A 25,244-nucleotide genomic window follows, 5' to 3' on the forward strand; every position below is an offset into this window, starting at 1 on the left:
CATAAACTTGCAGAATTTGAAAACATTGGGACTGATCATCTACTCCATTAAATAATAAAATAGTAATTAATTTGGACAGTAATTATGAGTTAATATAATTAAAAGTCTTGGTGAATAATAATAATAATAATAATAATAATAATAATAATAATAATAATAATAATAATAATAATAATAAAAATAATAATAATAATAATAATTGTTTATTTTAACTGGCAGAGTTAAGGCCATTCGGCCTTCTCTTCCACTCAACCAGTATGATAGAAAATTACTACAATGCTGTGACTATAACATAATTAATACAATACAATATAATACAATTCAAAGCAATACAATACTACAATACAAGACAATATAATATATAATTAATATAATACAATGACAATTCTTTTCATCTTCACAACACCAATAAAATAATTATGTAATAATAATAATAATAATAATAATAATAATAATAATAATAATAATAATAATAATGGTAATGATAGTCATACCTAAATTAAATTAAATTATTAAACTCGATCACAATTATAACTTCAATTTGACTGTGCCCGTAGGAAATCGTTTAGCCTTTTCTTGAAAGTGGTTATTGTCTGGCAGCCCCTATCTTCTGAGGTAGAGAATTCTATTCACGGGGGAATGAGACAGTAAAAGAGGATGAATAGTGGGATGTTCTATGGGCAGGAATTGCTAGGATTTGGCTCTCCTGTGACCTGGTGTTTAGATTGTGATTGGATGATAAGTAGTTAAACCGGGAACGAAGATGATTTGGAGTAGAAGTGTGGAGAACTCGAAACAGAAGAGAGAGCGAATGAAGTGTTCTACGGTTACTAAGTTGCAGCCAGGATAAAGATTTGAACGAGGGTGTAATGTGGTCAAATTTGTGAGCATTACTGATGAATCTGACACACGGATGTCTTCTGTCCAAGTCTCCAATCTTTTTTTCAACATTCTGTATATTTATAATTTAAGTTTTCCAAATTTAAATTGGGGACGTTGGCCTATTAATCATCGTTTGATTGGATTCAATGGATCGAAGTGAGATCTCTGAGACTCCTCCCATAGAAAATTTCTACGTCCTTTGGGTTCGATCATGTCACTAATTCTATCTCTTTCCCTATAAACTTGTTCTCTAAAATCATCCACTTGACCGCTATGCATCTGTCGACTGTCGTCTTTGTTGTGATATGCAAGTGTCTGCGGATCCAACGACACGAAGGAGTCGCCGAACGAACTCTGCAGCTGCGAAGTGGGATGGTGTTGTTGTTGCTGCTGCATGAAGAACAGGGAGTTGAAGCCCAGGACAGTTGTGACGAACACTGCAATCTTGCTAAGCAGAAGTGCCTTCTTGGAAACTAATATCAGCACGCCTATCATGAGCGGGATTAATGTGACCAGCTTCAGTTTGAACCCCAGAAGTAGAGGAAGCAGGATGTTTCTCAAGATGACTCGCCCTGGAATTGTCAAAAACCACTATTAAAATTGGAAATACGAGTAACATAGATGTAAAATGATTATTTGTATGATTGTATCACAGTCTAGTATATACAATCACGAAGCTTGAGTTGTGAGGTTGCTAGGAACAATATACTGTGCCGGTATTATTTCGCATTGTCTGTAAAGAGGCGATAGTAGCGATCCTAGTGGTTAGCAACTCTCTATAGATGCAGATTTACTACGTATTGAGCTTCGTGACTGTGATTGTATTTTGACATAGAAATACGTCAACGAACTCTGGTCAGTATAAAGATTGCACTTCGGGCTATGTGATAAACGCGAATAATGGTGTAACGAAGATAGCTATAATTCTTAAAGTAGCAGACTTACAACGAAGGCACTAGAATATTATTAGAGACGATCATGGAGCCCTGTAGTGGTAATGTGCAACAAAGTGGAACGCAACTGCCCTCTTTCTCAGAGCGAGGCTCGAAGATGATGTCATTTTTTGGGTCCACGGCATCAATTTATTTCGTAATCCGATTGACGTAACATAGGCCCATTCGTGTTTGGTGTATTTGTAAAGAGCTCAACGTGACCAAAATGAAAATGCGAATTTACTTCATTTACCGCTAAATTAACTGTTACCTATATACAGAGTGAGTCATAAGTATGTTTGGAAAATACTTCTGGGTCTAAAATAAGAACAATTTCTGATATGAAAATTTGACGGAAAATGCTTATTTATTGAAAAAAAATAGTAATAATGACTTTTGTTTTCATAAGTATCTGATCATATTATTGTGCTTTTTGTTTCGATTTTGTACTAGTGTTCATTTACAAACAACACAGTGACAAGACAGTAGTACATTGTTTTTGTTTTGATTGGACGCGATGGTCCAGTGCCTTGGCCACCCAGATCACCCGACCTCACCTAATTAGATTCTTATCTTTGGAGTCACTTGAAGGCTGTCGTCTATGCAACACCAGTGAATGATGCAGAGTAGCTATTGCAACGGATTGAAAATGCATACCAATTGAGGGGTTTGGGGGAAAAATCAGGCAACTGCAATTCAGTACTTTTCGAGATAATGAAGAAAAACTTACCGCCAAACAATAAGCATGTACAGAAAAGGCAGGTCCAAAATGCATTATAACTGTGAATGTAATTCTTGGAACTACTTGGTTCTTCAACTAAACGACAGAGCGTATTTTTTTGTCCTCTGTGCATAAATAACTAAAAAAAAAATGGTGCTGCCTGGTTTTTCCCGCAAACTCCTCAATAAAATTGATCCGTGATGACAACATGGTGTTTGAGCGAACTCGCCAGTCGTGTGTACGTCGTGCTCAGGCATGTGTAAACAATGGAGGGTGACACATTGAGCTCCTTTTGTAAACGTTAAATGACAAGTTTCCAAACATTACTTGTGACATAACAAAAAAAGAACAAAACAAAAGTATGACCATTTCTCCAATAAATAGGCCTAAGCATTTTCCGTAAAATTTTCATATAAGGAATTGTTCTTATTTTTGATCCAGGAGGACGCTCAAGCGTTTTCCAAACATACTTATGACTCGTCTTGTATGTATGTACGAGTATGTATGTATGTATGTATGTATGTATGTATGTATGTATCCTATATATATATATATATATATATATATATATATATATATATATATATATATATATATATAGGGGAGAGTCGGGTAATATCGGACAGTGACTTTCTTTCATCTACCATACGATGATAGTACCTGATTGACATGGTTACGTTTCTGTGATGTCGCATAGAGAAACGTAACCATGTCATTCAGGTACTACCATACGGTGGTAGATGAAAGAAACGCACTGTCCGATATTACCCGATGTCCGATACTACCCGACTCTCCCATATATATATATATGGGAGTCTCCGAGTACACACGCTCGAGATTTGTATATTTACTCGCAAGGGAGACCTTCCTTACTGAAGACCTAAGGACAAACATGATGCTGCCCAAGACGAACGCTTCGGAACGACTATTGTTAACACTAAGAGAGAAAAGAGAAGCCACCCCAATATAATTCTACGCCACAGGAGCCATGATAGACCGAGAATGGACGAAGGAAAACTTTGAACTCAGGCATGTAATAACAAGACCGGCAGTCCACGGATTCCATCACCTTATCTGCGAGACAAGAACATATCACGACCCGAGTGACTCATGCGTGTGTACATTGTGCAGCAAGAAATGTGAACGCTATCATATTGAACTATGCGCCAAAAGAACAAAATCAATAAGCGAGTACGCAAAACAAAAGTAAATTAAATGCAATCTAAATGGCCATTTGGCTGCAACAAATACATTATATTCGGAAGAAATATACATTTTGAAGATTTCACTCAAAACCGCTTATGAATGTAACAAGACATGACGAAAATCTCATCAGGAGACAATAGTAAATAAAAATGAATCGAACAACCCCAGAATCACAAAACCGAGCGCAAGAAAGAAGCCACGGTTAGCGCTGCCGAACAGTCTCCGAACTGAACTATCGAACTTGTGCATGGGTCGTGAGGAATCAAAACAAATGAAGAGTACACGAGGAAAACTTTGTAAGTCCAAAATTATTTATTTTTTGTTTTAGGTGTCATGTAATAGCTCATGTAGATCTGTGTAGTTTAACATGGCAAAACAGAATATTTAATTTCATTATCGTGACAAGTTAGATACACTTTAACAGCGTGTTGAGTACATTGTATCTTATAAAATTACTAGATCCCTAATTTTGGATTAGTTTTGTCAACGTTTGCTGATGAAAAATGTACCGGTAGTGTACTGCTTAAGCAGTGGATTGAAGCGTAAACAACTTTAACAACTGATGGTGTCTCAACGTTCTTATGTATAACAGAATAACCATCAGTAATAGTAAATTGTTTAATATACAGTATGTTAATTAAGTATGGAATATTGCTAATAACTCTTTATATATTCATTTTATAAAAAAAATGTTAAAAACAAAAGTTGGATATATTCAACTAAAACTTATGGCTGTGATCTCACAAAAATATTGATTCATGTACAGAGTGTGGCAAAAAAATTAAACTTTTTTTAAATAGCACCCTATACTAAATTTTACATATTTGAAATCTCCATTCAATTTTACATACAAGTAGAAGTTTGACTCAGCATAAATGTTAAATACGCTCTTGTAAGTGTTACGGTTCTTTCAAATGATTTGATAATGTAACACAAAATAATTAAATATCTCCAACAACTTTTGTTTTTGATATTTGTTCATAAAATGAATATACTGTATAAAGAGTTATTAGCAATATATTTTCATGCTTAATTAATGCACTGTATATAAATATATTTTCTTAGTAAATTGCTTAATATAGGCTATATATATTTTTTCAATTTTAATAGTGCATATTTCGTTATTTTTAGTGCATATATTCTGATTTTTAGGTGCATACGTACATGCATACTTGGCCGTTTTTAATGCATATTAATCCGCCCCTACTGATAACCCAAGCTGTGAAGAAAATAATAAAATAGCAATGTACACAATTTCGTAGTAAAACTACGTAAAGGTCTCATGAAACATTAATGATAAAAAGAACAAATTAAACTTTTAAATTATGTGAAATTATTCCAGACATCCCACGTAAAACTGCAGTAGCAAAATTCAGACTGCTTACAGAACACGATTATTTGGCCAAACACTTGAATAAAATAGGAATTTACACAAATCCAAATTGCCCTCTATGTAACAAAGAAGAATAAATGACTGAAGATCATCTACAAACCTGTGAAGTTCTACCTGATGGATCCACCACAGAGAAATATTGGAGAGCAAGAACGCTAATGGCTTCGTTGCCAAAGCCCAGCATTAGATAACAACAACTTTTAAATTATGTACTGCAAGATAGCATTGTGTAATTAATGTTTTTGTACAACAAGATACGATAAAAACTGAGACTGTGCAAAAAGCCATATTCGTTAAATGATTAAGTACTTAGATTTTGAGAATTAGAAAAACCTCGACTGTGTTTCATTCTTACTAGCTTTCCCTCGATTTTGTTTTATTGCACTTACCAAACATAATCCAATAAACAAGAATACTTCAGAAAATGTTGCCATGGAAAATTACATAAAGAGAATCCACAGCTGTAGAATAACGGTTAGCATGTCTGACCGTGTAACCAGTGGGCCCGGGTTCAAATCCTCAACCCATTAAGAGCAAACATTAGATACCTTTCTACGTTGAATCTGGACTCATTTCGGTGATATCATCACCTTCATTTCACTCACACTTTTGATAATCATAGCAGTTGATAAAGCGTTATAAAACAAATCAATTAAAAATACATGAAGAGAAATCATGTGATCATCTTGTAATGCACGACGTGTCAAATACAATGCTCCACGTTTGTCGGCCCTGACCGCCAATAACTATTTGCGGACGACTGTATAATGTATAGACAAATTAATGATGAATCCGATATCGCCGCCTTACAAAACGATCTTCACGTTATTGAAACCTGGACGACAGAAAATAAAATGAAAATCAATGTCAGTAAAAGTAAGTCAATATCCTTCTGTAGAACGCATAAAGAAATTTGTCTCGGATATCAGCTGAATGGTACACAAGTGAACACTTGTAAATACCTAGGTATATATTTAAGTAACAAACTGGGTTGGGAGGAACAAGTCACTAATACCACAAGGAAAGCCTGGAAAGCACTACATTTCTCTATGCGTATTCTAAAGAAATCTAACCGAAAGTCAAAAGAATTAGCGTACAAAACCCTTGTTCACCTAATTATGGAATATGGAGCAGTAGGTTGGGATCCGTATAGACAAAACCAAATCGATTCAATAGAAAAGGTCCAACGCAAGGCAGCAAAATATGTCAAAATGGGAAAGGGACATGGTGAGGAGATAGTAAAAGACTTAGGGTGGGAACTTCTCAAGTCAAGGCCACGAAAAACCAGACTCACCGCATTGTTCAAGGCACAAATGGGACACAAAGCATGGACCGATATCAATGCTAGATTAGCAACACCATCATACTTAGGAAGGACTGATCATATTAGGAAGTTTAAATGTAGAAAACAAAGAACGGACGTGGCAAAATTGTCCTTTGTTAACCGCACAATAGTAGACTGGAACAGCTTACCTGCGGCAATCTTTCAGGGTGGTCCTCTCAAAATCAATACATTTAAGGAAAGGTTGAGAAGATTAGACTGAAAATGTAATTGGAGGTGCAGTGTAATTATATAAGTTGTGTCATGTAACTAATTGAGTTGATATATAATTAATTAAGTTGATATATAACTAATTAAGGTGATATGTAATTTAGTTGATATGTAAATAAATTAGGGTGATATGTAATTAATTAAGATGATGTATATTTAAGTTGGTATGTAATTAATTAAGGTGATATGTAATTATTTAAATTGGTAAAGTTGGGTGAAATAGAAGTACTTAGAAGTTAGATTTACTTTTGCTTATCGTAGGCGTTATTATAGAATAGTTTTTATTTATAGTCCTAGGTTTATTGCATCCAATATTTATAGATTTACGTTTATTTTATTTTATTTTATTTACGTTTATTTTATTTTATTTCTGTAATTGTAATTATTGTATATTATATATCACTGCCACCGAGTGTATACCCAATTGTAGTGTTAATAAATACATACATAAAGGCTCGCCCATAGCAGGATAGAGGTCATCTTCTGAACAATCACTACACAGATGAAGCTCTAATAACATCATACTAAATTATGATTATAGTACAGGATGGCGATACCGAACTTAATTAAGTTGGAAATCTGGAAAAAGGGTCAATCTCGTATTATTTGGTGACGAGTATAGACGGAAAAAGGGGCAATGTTCATGATCAGGCAAATTAGTGAATAGCGACAAGACTCGACAGCTTGACAGCTGCTATGTGTTTTCTTTCACGACAAGCATAGTCGTGAAACATACATAATGAGAAGTGGATATGTTTGAAAGACGCCGATAAGTCTGTTATAGCTTGACATTACCATGACCTTCATATTTAAGATGTAACATTCCGATAAGAATTCTTATAATTCAGGCCTTGCTGTATTCGTTTTGTCAGCACATGCTAGTATGTAAATTAGGATAGTGTGTTATAGGATTCCTTTTACAAGCTAAACCCTAGTTCTCTGCTACATGACCAAAGAACCGCAAGTGTACGTTTCTGTTCAGAAAGAAGAAAGCGGCGGAATATTTTGTGAATGGTATGAAAACACAAACGGAAGTTGTGGAAACCGCAACAGGATCTCAGCGGTGGCGTCGTCCCAGAAAATGAAGTGACCAGCGGACGAGGCCCAAGATACCTCCGGTCTCTGCGACCTCTGAACTGCTATTGAATATACTGTCGTAATTTGGAACGCCATTCCAGCAGTGATAAATATGTGGTTTTTCTGCACGTAGCTTCTGAGGATCCTAAATTCTGAAATACACTGGTAGAACTATAGGGGAGAGTCGGGTAGTATCGGACATCGGGTAATATCGGACAGCGAGTTTCTTTCATCTACCACACGATGATAGTACCTGATTGACATGGTTACGTTTCTGTGATGTCGCATAGAGGAACGTAACCATGTCACTCAGGTACTACCATACGGTGGTAGATGAAAGAAACGCACTGCCCGATACTACTCGTCTCTCCCCTACATCTCTATGTCATAGCTTTCCTAATAGCAATTCACCAAACTTATTACTTCTGAAATAATACGGAATTATAAGCAACACAATAATAGTTGTAGTAGTAGTAGTAGTAGTAGTAGCAGCAGCAACAGTAGTAATAGTAGTAGTAGCTGCAGTAATAGCACTAGCAGTAGCACTAGTAATAGCAGTAGCAGCAGCAACAGTAGTAAGTAGTAGTAGTAGTAGCTGTAGCAATAGCACTAGTAGTAGCACTAGTAGTAGCAGTAGCATCAGAAACAGTACTAAGTAGTAGTAGTAGTAGTAGTAGCTGTAGTAATATCACTAGCAGCAGCACTAGTAGTAGCAGTAGCAGCAGCAACAGTAGTAAGTAGTAGTAGTAGTAGTAGCTGTAGTAATAGCACTAGCAGTAGCAGCAACAACAGTAGTAAATAGTAGCAGTAGCTGTAGTAATAGCACTAGCAGTAGCACTAGTAGTAGCAGTAGCAGCAACAGTAGTAAGTAGTAGTAGCAGCTGTAGTAATTGCACTAGCAGTAGCACTAGTAGTAGGAGTAGCAGTAGTATCAGCAGTAATAGTAACGGTAGTGGTAATAGTAGTAGTAGTCCTAATATTAGCAGTACTAGCAGTAGTAGTATTTAACGTTGATTTCAACTACACAAGTTATTCAACGTCGAAATTAAACGTACGCTAACCGACAAATACTTTCTCTCTTTCTTCTGCTATATAAAATTTATTTTTCCTTTACAGTAGAACTAAATACATATTATTTTCTTTTTACTATGTATGGAGGAGTAACTTTCGAAATGATCACACAACAAAAATATAACCCACTCTCGTCACTACAAGAACAATGAAAGATAAGGAGAAGAGAGAAATACTAGGAGACAAAGGTGACAACAAAGGAAATAAGGGGAATGCAAGGAAAATAAGGGGTGTAGAAGGAATAACTAAGGAAGTACAAGGAGAACAAAAGGAATACAAGGAAAACAAGAAGAAGGCAGGAGATCAAGAAGAAGAAAAAAGAGAACAAGAGAAATACAAGGAGAATTTAAGGGAAGACAAAGATAATAAGCGGAACATAAGAAGAATAAAGAGAAGACAAGGAAAAAGAGGAAGGAAAGGAAAACAAGGGAATGTCAAGGAGAGTAAATGGAACACAAGAAGAACAAGTTAAACCCAAAGACAACAAGGAGATCACAAAGAGAACAAATTAAACCCAAAGACAGAAAGTGGAACAAGTTAAACCCAAAGACAACAAGTGGAACACAAGGAGAACAAGTTAAACCCAAAGGCAACAAGCGGAATACAAGTAGAACAAGTTAAACCCAAAGACAACAAGTGGAACAGAAGGAGAACAAGCTAAACCCAAAGACAACAAGTGGAATACAAGGAGAATAAGTTAAACCCAAAGACAACAAGTGGAATACAAGTAGAACAAGTTAAACACAAAGACAACAAGTGGAACAGAAGGAGAACAAGCTAAACCCAAAGACAACAAGTGGAATGCAAGGAGAATAAGTTAAACCCAAAGACAACAAGTGGCTTACAAGGAGAACAAGTTAAACCCAAAGACAACAAGTGGAATACAAACAGAACAAGTTAAACCCAAAGACAACAAGTGGAAAACAAGGAGAACAAGTTAAACCCAAAGGAAACAAGTGGAATACAAGTAGAACAAGTTAAACCCAAATACAAGTGGAACAGAAGGAGAACAAGTTAAACCCAAAGACAACAAGTGGAACACAAGGAGAACAAGTTAAACCCAAAGACAACAAGTGGAACACAAGGAGAACAAGTTAAACCGAGAGGCAACAAGTGGAATACAAGTAGAACCAGTTAAACCCAAAGACAACAAGTGGAACACAAGGAGAACAAATTAAACCCAAAGGCAACAAGTGGAATACAAATAGAACCAGTTAAACCCAAAGACAACAAGTGGAACACAAGGAGAACAAATTAAACCCAAAGGCAACAAGTGGAATACAAATAGAACCAGTTAAACCCAAAGACAACAAGTGGAACACAAGGAGAACAAATTAAACCGAAAGGCACCAAGTGGAACACAAATAGAACCAGTTAAACCCAAAGACAACAAGTGGAACACAAGGAGAACAAATTAAACCCAAAGGCAACAAGTGGAATACAAATAGAACCAGTTAAACCCAAAGACAACAAGTGGAACACAAGGAGAACAAATTAAACCCAAAGGCAACAAGTGGAATACAAATAGAACCAGTTAAATCCAAAGACAACAAGTGGAACACAAGGAGAACAAATTAAACCCAAAGGCAACAAGTGGAATTCAAATAAAACCAGTTAAACCCAAAGACAACAAGTGGAACACAAGGAGAACAAATTAAACCGAAAGGCACCAAGTGGAACACAAATAGAACCAGTTAAACCCAAAGACAACAAGTGGAACACAAGGAGAACAAATTAAACCCAAAGGCAACAAGTGGAATACAAATAGAACCAGTTAAACCCAAAGACAACAAGTGGAACACAAGGAGAACAAATTAAACCCAAAGGCAACAAGTGGAATACAAATAAAACCAGTTAAACCCAAAGACAACAAGTGGAACACAAGGAGAACAAATTAAACCCAAAGGCAACAAGTGGAATACAAATAGAACCAGTTAAACCCAAAGACAACAAGTGGAACACAAGGAGAACAAATTAAACCCAAAGGCAACAAGTAGAACACAAGGAGAACAAGTTAATCCCAAAGACAACAAGTGGAACACAAGGAGAATAAGTTAAACCCAAAGGCAACAAGTGGAATACAAATAAAACCAGTTAAACCCAAAGACAACAAGTGGAACACAAGGAGAACAAATTAAACCGAAAGGCACCAAGTGGAACACAAATAGAACCAGTTAAACCCAAAGACTACAAGTGGAACACAAGGAGAACAAATTAAACCCAAAGGCAACAAGTGGAATACAAATAGAACCAGTTAAACCCAAAGACAACAAGTGGAACACAAGGAGAACAAATTAAACCCAAAGGCAACAAGTGGAATACAAATAAAACCAGTTAAACCCAAAGACAACAAGTGGAACACAAGGAGAACAAATTAAACCCAAAGGCAACAAGTGGAATACAAATAGAACCAGTTAAACCCAAAGACAACAAGTGGAACACAAGGAGAACAAATTAAACCCAAAGGCAACAAGTAGAACACAAGGAGAACAAGTTAATCCCAAAGACAACAAGTGGAACACAAGGAGAATAAGTTAAACCCAAAGACAACAAGTGGCATACAATTAGAACAAGTTAAACCCAGAGGCAACAAGTGGAATACAAGTAGAACCAGTTAAACCCAAAGACAACAAGTGGAACACAAGGAGAACAAGTTAAACTCAGAGGCAACAAGTGGAATACAAGTAGAATAAGTTAAACCCAAAGACAACAAGTGGCATACAATTAGAACAAGTTAAACCCAGAGGCAATAAGTGGAATACAAGTAGAACCAGTTAATCCCAAAGACAACAAGTGGAACACAAGCAGAACAAGTTAAACCCAGAGGCAACAACTGGTATACAAGTAGAACCAGTTAAACCCAAAGACAACAAGTGGAACATAAGTAGAACAAGTTAAACCGAAAGAAAAGTGGAACAGAAGGAGAACAAGTTAAACTCAGAGGCAACAAGTGGAATACACAAGTTAAATCCAAAGATAGGAAGAACACAAAGAAAACAAGTTAAATCCAAAGACAACAAGGGGAACAAGTTAAATCCAAAGACAACGAGTGGAATACCAGGAGAACAAGTTAAACCCAAAGATAGTAAGAGGAAAAGTTAAACCCAAAGACAACAAGTGGAACACAAGGAGACCAAGTTAAACCCAAAGGCAACAAGTGAACACAAGGAGACAAGTTAAACCCAAAGACAACAAGTGGAACACAAGGAGACAAGTTAAACCCCAAGGCAACAAGTGGAACACAAAGAGACAAGTTAAACCCAAAGACAACAAGTGGAGCACAAGGAGACAAGTTAAACCCAAAGACAACAAGTGGAACACAAGAAGACAAGTTAAACCCAAAGACAACAAGTGGCATACAAGGAGACAAGTTAAACCCGAAGACAACAAGTGGCACACCCAAGAAGAACGGGTTAAACCTAAAGACAACAAGGGGAAACAAGGAAAACAAGGGAAACGCAATGAGAACGAGGAAAGCCCAGGAGAAAAACGGGAATATAGAGACAAAAAGAGGGATACAAGGAGAAGAAGGGGACAGCAACAAGTAGGATACAAGGAGAACAAGCGGACTACAAGAAGAAGATGTAAGAAAGTACTGTAGCAATAATGTACATACGCTTCGCTACGTTTGTTTGACGAAAAAATGTAGAAATGGCTTCACCAATAAGTCGTTCTTGTGACGACGTATTGTTGACGTACAATCCGATGCTCACTTCCATGTCGATTTACGATGTGATCGTTATGTGCCTTTATGGATTCGGCAACTCCAGAACATAAATTGAATCTCTTGACTGGTCGAACATTATCTTTGACTCTGCCAGAGCCAAACGCTGGATTATCCTGACCTAAATCAATAGTTTTGCTTTTCTTGGAGGTTCCTTCCGATGTCTCAGTTTGAACTGTAGAGTATGAGGTTTTTCCAAACACTCGTAATTATTTTTCAATCCTACCATCTTGCGAGTGCTTAAGTGCAACATCATCCCTCCCAATTATTGAATAACACTTCGTTATATTTGTGCGATATTTCTTTCTCCAGTCATTGATATTATCAACTATTGCTTTTGTTCTTAATGTTGCCGTAAGACATTAAATGTCACGAGGTGGATTTCCAAGTATTTACATACTACAATGACAATATTTTTTATATAATTCGCAGGATTATTGTGATTTAAGGTCCGCTCTGAATATTTAAGTTTTGTTGTTTCTGATCTACGTTACTTATTTCCAGTAGCTTACTTCTCGTCCTGGTTAAGTAAATTTATTAATTTGCTGCACCATGGGAGGAGCTTTAGATAGCAACGATTGACGATGATTATCATGATAATAAATTGAACAGTGGTGGGATGTCAACAGGGGAAATGGTAGTACCTCGCCTACAACCAAGCACTGGCCTGGTTACTGGCGTGGGGAGCCGCTTTTTCTGATATCGGTGGGCTATACAAATCATTTTAAAATTGTAACAAAATAAATTTGTTTATTACTCATAGCTCAAAACATAATTTTGTATCACTAACTTCAACTAATAACTAATTGATTCACTGCTGTATAAATATTATCAATAAGCATTTATTTAATTTCTTTGAAATCCACAGCAAATTTTGTGACATTTTAAGTACATATCATTTTCTGTTTTAGGACACGAAAGCACGTAAGGGACAGCTAAAATATTCATTTTTTTTTCTCCCATGGCAGGCCTGTGTAATTGATTCATTACTGTTTAAGTTGTAAATCTTACAGCAAATCTTTTACCCACCTTTTTTCTGACAAACAAAGGTCCAGATCCAATGTGTGGACAAAAAGAAATTAATTTTATTTACCTAATGCAATTTAAGGACCAAAATTATAAGAGGGAAAGGGTGTTTTGTGTCCGTAATTATGATAATTTGCAAACTTATTAGAAACCAACTTAGTTCTTGAAAACGGCGGAAGATGGAGTTATGAACGATACCAAGTGGATTCCGACTGCAAGAGTTTCAGACTTCGCACATAAGATGTCGCTATATTTGCAAGTGAATTTTGTCCGAGAAGCTAGCGGTCTCTATCGCTTGTGACACTAACTGCGAAGTGGAAACGTATTGTTTGTCCGATCTCAAAATGTATCATGGTAACTATTTATGTGGAATATCGTATTTCAACACTAAGCACTCGTACTGTTCAAATAATTACTTAGCATTTTAATTTTCGCTCTCTTTTGAACACTTCTTCAGTCTCAAAGAGGCAAGTCTTGTTGGTCTGTGAGTTCTATTATTTACATTGTTGATATACATTTGAAGAGTATTTTTCCAAAAATCGCTCAGTGCATTTGCCCATTTTTATGATGTTTGTGTGTATATATATATATATATATATATATATATATATATATATATGATTTTTTTTAGGCGTTTAAAACGTCTTTTATTCCAAAATAATGCCAATTCCTGTCTGTAAGTTTGTGTTATTGTGCATGTCCCTTTGAAAACTCGCTCAGTCCGTAGACCGGTGGATAAAAAAAAACTGGACTAGTCCTTTCATAAAAATGAACTGAACGCATTTTAGGATCACATTCTTCAATTATTAATTCAGAATAAAATAGAAGTATGTGTAAAAATGTATAATGATTAAAGAAAGGATCATAGGCTGGTTTAAGATCTCTGTTCTCCTCGGTGGCCTAGGGATTATCGTGCTATGTTTTGGTTTCGAAGTTCACTAGTTTAATTCAGATTGAGAGCGATGGAATTTAAAAACCGATAGGAATTTAGTTTGGTTTTCTCAGGAAGGGAAGTAAAGCTATGGTTCACATGTTGTACATTAACGGCATATAAAAGAATTCTGTTCCTGATAGAGGGGTCCAGACAAAATCTGCCAGCCATTCTTATACTCACATTAAATCTCTTCAGCAAAAGCGCCTAAAACGTAATACTACTATTACCAGTACTAATATAACTACTATTACTGTTGGTACTACAAGTACTACTACTACTACTTCTATTAGGCCTACTAGCTCTACTACTACTACTACTACTACTACTACTATTACTACCACTACTCCTATAATTATATTTACAACTACTATTACTACTCACTGACGTTGCTCAGTCGGTTAAGGCGCTGCCTGCCGGTCCGAAGTTAAACTCGGGCGCGCGTTCGATCCCCGCTTGCCACTTGGGATGATTACCTGGTTGGGGTTTTTTCCGAGGTTTTCCCCAACCGTAAGATGGATGCCTGTAATCTATGGCGAATCCTCGGCCTCATCTCGCCAAATACCATCTCTCTATCACTAATTCATTGACGCTAATTAACTTAGTAGTTGATATAGCGTCGTTAAATAACCAACTAAAAAATACTATTACTGCAACTACTACAATTCTAAGTTACTGCTTATGAAACCACTACTATTACTATTGATACTACTATTATCAGTACTATTACCATTAATACTACTGTTACTACTAAACAACTACTACCACCAACGCTATTACTATTACAGTACTACTAGCATTATTAATATTCCTACTATTACTGCAAGACGAATACTACCACTACCACTGTTATTATTACACTACTATTACTAATACAACTCTACTACTATTACCATATTACTATTAATACGTCCACGCCTGTGGAGTAACGGTTAGCATGCCTAGCCGCGAAACCAGGTGGCCCGGGTTCGATTCCCGGTCGGGGCAAGTTACCTGGTTGAGGTTTTTTCCGGGGTTTTCCCTCAACCCAATATGAGCAAATGCTGGGTAACTTTCGGTGTTGGACCCCGGACTCATTTCACCGGCATTATCACCTTCATCTCATTCAGACGCTAAATAACCTGAGCTGTTGATAAAGCGTCGTAAAATAACCTACTAAAAAACTATTAATACTACTATCACTACTACTATTACTACCGTTTGCAGTACTACTACCACATCTATCACTACTGCCACCAATATTACTACAGTTACTATTACCACTGTTAATATTGCTACTGCTACCGCTACTACATTACTATCATCACTGCTATTAATAATAATAATCCGTGGCGCTACAGCCCGTGAAGGGCCTAGACCGACCAGCGACTACTGGCCTCACACCCACGTGCCGAAGCAGAGGTGGACGATCATCCAACCAGAATGGAGGCATCGTGTGGTTAGCACGATGATCCCCCCAGCCGTTATAGCTGGTATTCGCAACCGGATTTCGCTACCTATCGTAGCTTCCCAAGTGCATCACGATGCTGGGTGGGCACCGGTCCCATACACTGGCCGAAATTTCATGAGAAAATTTCTTCACCCATGAGGAGTCGAACCAGCGCGCATTCCGTAACGCGAGTACTAGGCGGGATGCCTTAGACCACGACGCCACGGCGCGGGACCTGCTATTAATACAACTGTTATTATCACTAATATTACTATTATCAGCACTGTGACTACTACCATTCCTATCACTACCACTACTGTTACTATTACTACTACAATTACTATTAGGTCTACTATTACTACCACTTTTGCTATTACTTCTCTGCCTGAATGTGTTCCTTCTCATGAGGACTCTGGAATCTGGCCTCACACCCACGTGCCGAAGCAGAGGTGGACGATCATCCAACCAGAATGGAGGTATCGTGTGGTTAGCACGATGATCCCCCCAGCCGTTATAGCTGGTATTCGCAACCGGATTTCGCTACCTATCGTAGCTCCCCAAGTCCATCACGATGCTGGGTGGGCACCGGTCCCATACACTGGCCGAAATTTCATGAGAAAATTTCTTCACCCATGAGGAGTCGAACCAGCGCGCATTCCGTAACGCGAGTCCTAGGCGGGATGCCTTAGACCGCGACGCCACGGCGCGGGACCTGCTATTAATACAACTGTTATTATCACTAATATTACTATTATCACCACTGTGACTACTAGCATTCCTATCACTACCACTACTGTTACTATTACTACTACAATTACTATTAGGTCTACTATTACTACCACTTTTGCTATTACTTCTCTGCCTGAATGTGTTCCTTCTCATGAGGACTCTGGAATCTGGCCTCACACCCACGTGCCGAAGCAGAGGTGGACGATCATCCAACCAGAATGGAGGTATCGTGTGGTTAGCACGATGATCCCCCCAGCTGTTATAGCTGGTATTCGCAACCGGATTTCGCTATCTCCCCAAGTGCATCACGATGCTGGGTGGGCACCGGTCCCGTACACTGGCCGAAATTTCATGAGAAAATTTCTTCACCCATGAGGAGTCGAACCAGCGCGCATTCCGTAACGCGAGTCCTAGGCGGGATGCCTTAGACCGCGACGCCACGGCGCGGGACCTGCTATTAATACAACTGTTATTATCACTAATATTACTATTATCACCGTTGTGACTACTAGCATTCCTATCACTACCACTATTGTTACTATTACTACTACAATTACTATTAGGTCTACTACTACTACCACTTTTGCTATTACTTCTCTGCCTGAATGTGTTCCTTCTCATGAGGACTCTGGAATCTGGCCTCACACCCACGTGCCGAAGCAGAGGTGGACGATCATCCAACCAGAATGGAGGTATCGTGTGGTTAGCACGATGATCCCCCCAGCCGTTATAGCTGGTATTCGCAACCGGATTTCGCTACCTATCGTAGCTCCCCAAGTGCATCACGATGCTGGGTGGGCACCGGTCCCATACACTGGCCGAAATTTCATGAGAAAATTTCTTCACCCATGAGGAGTCGAATCAGCGCGCATTCCGTAACGCGAGTACTAGGCGGGATGCCTTAGACCGCGACGCCACGGCGCAGGACCTGCTATTAATACAACTGTTATTATCACTAATATTACTATTATCACCACTGTGACTACTAGCATTCCTATCACTACCACTACTGTTACTATTACTACTACAATTACTATTAGGTCTACTATTACTACCACTTTTGCTATTACTTCTCTGCCTGAATGTGTTCCTTCTCATGAGGACTCGTCACTTCACCATTTTCAAGAGAAATAGATTATCGTTAGAAATAATGTAATTCATGCAATAATTAATTTCAGAGAAACATAATTATGTAGGGGTCTAGGTTAACCATGTCATTTATCTTCTCAGCTTATAAATAAAATGAAATCCATGGCCTACAGATCATGGAGAGTGAAGGAATACCAGCCGTCTGCTGGCTTCACCGTCACATGTCACATCAGAGGTGAACGGCCATCCAACCAGCCCGGGAATAACATGCGGTTTGCACAGTGGTACTCCAGCTGTTACAGCCTATAGCAACTGGCTCGCGAAACTGGATTTCACTACTCACTGTACTTCCTCAAATTCATAACGATGCTTGGTGGACACCGGTATATATTACCGGTATTCGAAATTTCATGAAGCAGTTTCTTCCCCGATGAAGACTCGAATCAAAACTTGTTCCGTGTCGCTAGTGAAATGCATAACGCCTTTGACCACACAGATACAGCTCGGAATCATATACATATAAGTTCGTGAAATTAGGGCCTAATATCTGTCTAGATAAAGGAAGGGGCTCAATTCTTGTGTAAATTATATTTCCTTTCCCATGAAAAATAATTTAAAAGTTACGGCGTCATTCTTCAATGTGCATGCTGGATTTACATTCCACATGTTGTTGAGTTCCTTTATAACGATCCATTCATATTTATACTCAAGATAGTTCCTTATTTTATGCATGTCATTTTTATGTAATCATACATTGAATGTCTCAAGTTCTCTTGATTTTCTATTCTCTTAATTAAAATACATTAATAAAATTGCTAAAAATTTTAATTTTTTGTTACATAAATCACTTTAAAAATTTACATTATTTTAATACTTATTTGGAAACAGTACGTTTGTAAAAGTTCAATTGTCCACCGCAATGGAGTAACGGTTAGCATACCTGATCATGAAACGAGCGGGCCCGGATTCAAATTTAAATTATTGTTTTTTTAACGACGCTCGCAACTGCAGAGGTTATATCAGCGTCGTCGGTGTGTCGGAATTTTTTGTCTCGCAGGAGTTCTTTTACATGCCAGTAAATCTACTGACATGAGCCTGTCGGATTTAAGCACACTTAAATGCCATCGACCTCGACTGGGATCGAACTCGCAACCTCGAGCATAGAAGACCAGCGCTATACCAACTTCGCTACCGAGGGCGACTCGGATTCAAATCCTGGTTGGGACAAGTCACTTGGTTAGAGGTTTTTCCAGGATTTTTCTTCAGCCCATTAAGAGCAAATGCTGGGCATAGTACGATTATTTAGTCTTGACAGTCGCCGGAAATCTGCGCCTGGATCATGCGAGTCCATTAAGATACGCCAAGGGGTGTTCAGATTAGTCTGTTGCCTGGAGTCACAGCGATCGGATGTCACGCATGTAGTATAGCGTTGTGTTTCCAGTACAGTAAGCTGTACTGAATTCCTTTACCGACCGCTCACCCTTAATCTTCACTCCGAAACTCTCCCCACTACTCCTATTACTTTCCCTCTTTCGCCTCGCTGAGCTGTCAGGACTAAATAATCGGGCTGTAACTTTCGGCGCTGGACCCTGGAATTATCATCTTCATATTATTCAGACATTAAATTAATTTAGTTATTTATTCTTATTCTTAATTTATTAATACAGAATACAAGTTATAAATTCTTAATAAATAACCATAGCAGTTGATATGGGCTTCGCTCTAGATTATGCCATTAGGAGAGTTCAGGAAAACAGAGAGGGTTTGGAATTGAACGGGTTACATCAGCTTCTTGTCTATGCGGATGACGTGAATATGTTAGGAGAAAATCCACAAACGATTAGGGAAAACACGGAATTTCTACTTGAAGCAAGTAAAGCGACAGGTTTGGAAGTAAATCCCGAAAAGACTAAGTATATGATTATATCTCGTGACCAAAATATTGTACGAAATGGAACTATAAAAATTGGAGACTTATCCTTCGAAGAGATGGAAAAATTCAAATATCTTGGAGCAACAGTAACAAATATAAATGACACTCGGGAGGAAATTAAACTCAGAATAAATATGGGAAATGCCTGTTATTATTCGGTTGAGAAGCTTTTGTCATCTAGTCTGCTGTCAAAAAATCTTAAAGTTAGAATTTATAAAACAATTATACTACCGGTTGTTCTGTATGGTTGTGAAACTTGGACTCTCACCGTGAGAGGGGAACAGAGATTAAGGGTGTTTGAGAATAAGGTTCTTAGGAAAATATTTGAGGCTAAGAGGGATGAAGTCACAGGAGAATGGAGAAAGTTACACAACGCAGAACTGCACGCATTGTATTCTTCACCTGACATAATTAGGAACATTAAATCCAGACTTTTGAGATGGGCAGGGCATGTAGCACGTATGGGCGAACCCAGAAATGCATATAGAGTGTTAGTTGGGAGGCCGGAGGGAATAAGACCTTTGGGGAGGCCGAGACGTAGGTGGGAAGATAATATTAAAATGGATTTGAGGTAGGTGGGATATGATGATAGAGACTGGATTAATCTTGCTCTGGATAGGGACCGATGGCGGGCTTATGTGAGGGCGGCAATGAACCTTCGGGTTCCTTGAAAGCCGTAAGTAAGTATGTATAAGTTGATAAGGGGGAAAGGAACTGGCCACTCTACCCCATTATCTCCTGGCCTATTGCCTCATGAGTGATGCCTTATTGGTGTTTGGACAGTTGACTAAATAACAACAAGTAGTTGATAAAGCGTCGTAAAACAAACCATAAAAAATGGTCAATTGATCTTATTCAGGAACAATACGTTTACGAAAGAAGTGCAGAATACGTTTACGATAATGTAAAAATTACCAGTAGAGCCTAGATAACTTCCTGGGGTGCCTGGTATTTCTTGTACGAATAAATATTATATTTTTAAGGCTGGTGAGTGTATGCGAATAACTTTGTTAACTCCTAACTACGTGGTGTATATAAATCGATGAGGGGCGCGTATGTTAGGCCGAGGTTAAACTCACTAAAGGGATGCACAGTCGTTGCTGTGCATTTAACCAGTCAACGTGGTCTGAGTAGCAGACAGAGCAACTGAAACAAAAATATTAAATATTTGTGTATTTAATTAAAACTACTAACTCAGGGAAAAAAATGTGTATTTAAAAATGGTGATGTACGTGTTTATTGTATAAATCAGTGTTGCCAAGCTTGTGTGATTGTAAGTAAATACCTGAGTTAAAACTTCCACATAATCATACTACTCTGAGTGACGAAAAACTTGTTTTAGAAATTGTTAGAAGTGCAAATATGATAACAGCCTAGAAGTGAAGACTAAAAAGTGATTGTGAAAAGTGTGCAAGAACAAATAGCCGATGTTACATATTCGGGGACCTCAGGTTTCTAAGGAAATCCATGGAAACAGTTCGAAGGAAGCATTTCCCAATTCTGCCTGAAAACAACTTTGTGGCCAAGGAAGCATCACTTTCAAAGGTAAGCAATTTTGTTATGGGCGATTGACCATAGAGGGCGGTTTGTTTATGTCTCCATTGTATTGTTTTGTATTGTACTGTATTGTGTTTTATTTATTTACATTCCATGGTATTCGTACATCACTTCACAGCTAGAATATGGAAAATGTAAAAAAAGTTTGTAATAGTACTATAAAGTCTTAATTATGGTCACAGTCTAGTTGAAATATACACTGAAAAGTTTTACAATATAATCTGCTAGTACAACACAAAGGTTTAGTATCAATACTAAATACAAGACAGAAATATTCATGAAGCGTTATTGATAAACCTATTCTATGTACTACCAAAAAGAGTAAGGTCACGTGTTTTGCTTCCGATTGTTTCGTTGCACAGTGACGGACGTCTTTTGAGTTTGACGTATTACTACGTAACTAATCATGTATTTCTATTCTTAATAAGATTATACAAACGTGTGTTTAAACGTCCGAAATATTATTTTAACATCAGTTACTCATCACTTTTAACATTAGTGTATCAATTAGAAAATATAATATTGAACCATTGTTTCATAACTTAACTTGAGAGTTTAATACATTAATGTTCACAGCAACCGGAAATAATGACGTAGAAATGAATATTTTTACTAACCTATAACTAATTTGCTATAGTTTTGGAGCACAATTAATTTTTACTTTTAATATATGTACAGTAGATGGGAATGATTCCGAACACTTCTGACACTTTTTTCTCTGAATCATTTATTAACATCTGGTTTCAAATCCGAAAACACAGTCGCAAAACAGGAACTAAATTTAGCATGTTATCCTAAGACATAAGGCCTGCTTGATTGTGTTGATCTTGAAAATAATTGTTCACTGTATGTTGAACGAAACATACAAATCAAAAGTGTAGCAAATAAACGTAACTGAGGAAGATAATTCTCGTGCAGACAATTCGAATCTATTTTTGCTGCCACATTTAACTTGTGGTGCTGATCTCTAAATGCAATATTTCTAATTGTAGGGATTCTGGAACTTCTGCTGGATTAAGTAGCAGTCGATTACAAAAGATACGCATTTCACTCTCCATTGACTTATATTTAGAAAATATATTCCGAAAAGCACGTGAAGTTATTCCAATAGTTCCTTAGTATCTACGTAAATTATATTTGCATAGAACAGACTTCAATACTGAAAAATGAAAAGAGTCTATCCTTATCAAACTATTCTTTCCATAACTTAAGTCTTCCTAGAAAGTATTAAGAAAGGCTACGGGTGAAATTTATATTTTCTCTATATTTTAAAGCTAGAGGCTTGATTTTTGTACACGTAGTCGTATTGGTGTCAGTAATGACTGTTTCAGTTTCATATTTGTATTGTTAGTAGTCTAAGAATGATTTAAATTTAAAGGAATATAATTTGTACATTTTCAAAATGTTCCATCTCCTCCAAATTTTAAGTATTACTTGGAGTTGTTACCTTGATATTTTACCTTCCGCGAACGTCACAAACATATTATAAATAGTATTTACGTTTGGAGCCTACCTTCTCCTATCGGGCGAAACGGTATGGAGTGAATTAGAGTAATGACGTCATTCCTCAAAGAGGTGAACAGCCAGCGCTATGTATGTACGCCGTAAGCTGCTCTCTTCCCCTACGGGCCAACTACACGTTGAGGTAAAGAGTGACTGTTTATATTCTCCAAATATCCCTTGAGCTGATTTTGCAGTGATTTTTTTCTAAACTGTTGCGTGGATTTTGTTCATTCAATTTCTGACGAAATTGACGAAAGAGCCAGTACCACACACCAAAGAAGAAAACATCTTATTTTCAAACTGGAGATGATAATGTGAGTTGCGGAGAGTGCTGCTGCAATGATGACGGGCAAAAGTGATAACCCGAAAGAAAATAATTCACAGATGCATGGATTTCTGTTACTTTGTTGCATAATATTTACGTATAATAAGTGTTCTCCTTGTATTTCTCTTCCTGTCTTTTGTCTTCCACTTGTTCTCCTAGTATTCTCATTGTACTCCGTGTATTCCCATTGTTCTCCTTTTCTTTCTTTGTTTTACTTGTCTTTTTTGTTATTTTCTTTATATTCCCATTGCTCTTCATGTATTCCCCATGTTTTTGTTTTCCTCTCGATGTCCTTGCGTGCCCTTTGTTCTCCATGTCGTCCTCTTGTTCTCCTTGTATTCCCCTTTTTCTCCTTATACTTTTTTTCTTCTCCTTGAATCTCTCTTGTTTTCTTTTTATGTCCTTTATTCCTCTTATATTTCGTTTGTTCTCATTGTCTTTTATTTATTTATTCACTCGCTCACTCGCTCGCTCACTCACTCACTCACTCACTCACTCACTCACTCACTCACTCACTCACTCACTCACTCACTCACTCACTCACTCACTCACTCACTCACTCACTCATTTATTTATTTAACAGGGCAAAGCCCCAATTACAATAGACAGTACAGATTTGTTTAAAAAAACATAGAATTACATATAAAAAGGAAAAGGAGATAAAACAGAAACAAATGTAAGATCCAAGTGTAATTACAAATAAAAAAAAACAAATAGATACTACCTAAATAAAAGACACAGATATAGATATAAATGAAAAATACCGAATAAAAATAAATTAAAAAGAGTTAAATATAGATATCATAGCCATATCATGTCTTCGCCTTGTTCTCCTTGTATTGCCATTATTTTCCTTCTACTGCCCTTACTCTCCTAGTATTCTCCTTGTTTCCCTTGCTTTCTCCTCGTATCTCTCTTGATTTTTTCTATGCTCCTTATATGTCTCTTGGTTCCCCCCTATGATCCTTATTCTTCTTTTATTCCCCTTGTTTTTCTTATGATCCTCTTGCATTCCTTTCATTTTTCTTGTTTTACTCTTATTCTCTTTGTATTCCCCGTATCCTCCTTATTGTGCTTTAATGAAGATGATGACGTTAAAGGTGAAGATGACGTTTAAACTAATGTGTTAGTGGAATTTTGTATTATTGTTATTTCATATTTTGCGGGTAATACAATGCTGTACGGTATCTTAATACTAAATCAATGGCGGAAAAATGTGAATGTTTGGCGTTTGATCATTATGCGTACGTACATGAGTGTGTGGGACGCAGCTGGAATGTGAATACTGCGTGCCCTACAAGATGTAAAACACAAAAAACTGGTCTATATGAACACTTATACTCACCAGTCCCTGCCGTCCGGTCGCTGTATGTGGAGTAGCCCCGTTCCAGCACGAATTCCAGAACACCGGCACCGTTAAGCGTGGGCCCCACTTTGAGGAACAATCCCGGGTGGATGGTACTCATATCCCAGCGCAGGGATCGTCTCCCAAACAGTCCTGCCGCGGCCTCTAGCACGGTCCTGTAGTCCGAGGGGTCCGTTTCTGCAGGGAGCAGTGTCCTCGGAGATTTGTCGTCCATATCCCTTAGCAAGCTCACCCCGCTCACCAGATCCACACACTCACGTTCATCCACCTCCATCAGGCCTGCGATCGCACCCTTGCTGAGGCAGGGCAGGACGTTGCCCACAGATCCAGCCGCTTCGTTACGAATGCAATGCTGAAACGTATCGCTGAAGCCGTAGTTTGCATTCTCACTTCGAAATTCTTCGTCACCTGGCATCAAAATAGATTCGCACATACCAGAAGTCTTTAACAGTAATAGAAACAATGAAATCGCACCATTTCTTCTTGCAGCCATCTCAGGACCTCAAATCTTCTTCACCTCTAAGATAAATGTTCCACATAGTTTGTTTTGCAGCCTATTTATCCTTTCTCCCCAGAGTCAAGACCATGTTTAATGTATTCAGAAATTGTATCTTTCATTTTCTCCATCAGAGAAAGTTTAGGGATATTTCCTTCAGAACAAAAGAAACCGTGGATCCAACATATATATTTTCTTGTTTCGACCGCAATAAATGTGTTAATTTCTCTGCAGAAACGTAACTTGTATGGCCATGTTATCTGTTTATTCGAGCGAATATCCCGTGCCACTATAAGAATTAA

The 25,244-nt window shown here is 37.6% G+C and overlaps 1 protein-coding gene across 1 annotated transcript; it reads right to left on the reverse strand.

Moving 5' to 3' along the window:
• Positions 1–378: 378 nt before the first annotated feature.
• Positions 379–24,952, reverse strand: Osi10a (Osiris 10a). The gene is made up of 2 exons (XM_069825029.1): positions 24,426–24,952; positions 379–1,454 (listed from the first exon to the last, which is right to left on the reverse strand). Exons 1-2 carry the CDS (start codon positions 24,937–24,939, stop codon positions 1,009–1,011), a joined length of 960 nt encoding a protein of 319 aa, XP_069681130.1. The 5' UTR covers positions 24,940–24,952; the 3' UTR covers positions 379–1,008.
• Positions 24,953–25,244: the final 292 nt, after the last annotated feature.

This window comes from Periplaneta americana, chromosome 4 (assembly GCF_040183065.1).
Source record: "Periplaneta americana isolate PAMFEO1 chromosome 4, P.americana_PAMFEO1_priV1, whole genome shotgun sequence".
NCBI lineage: Eukaryota > Metazoa > Arthropoda > Insecta > Blattodea > Blattidae > Periplaneta > Periplaneta americana.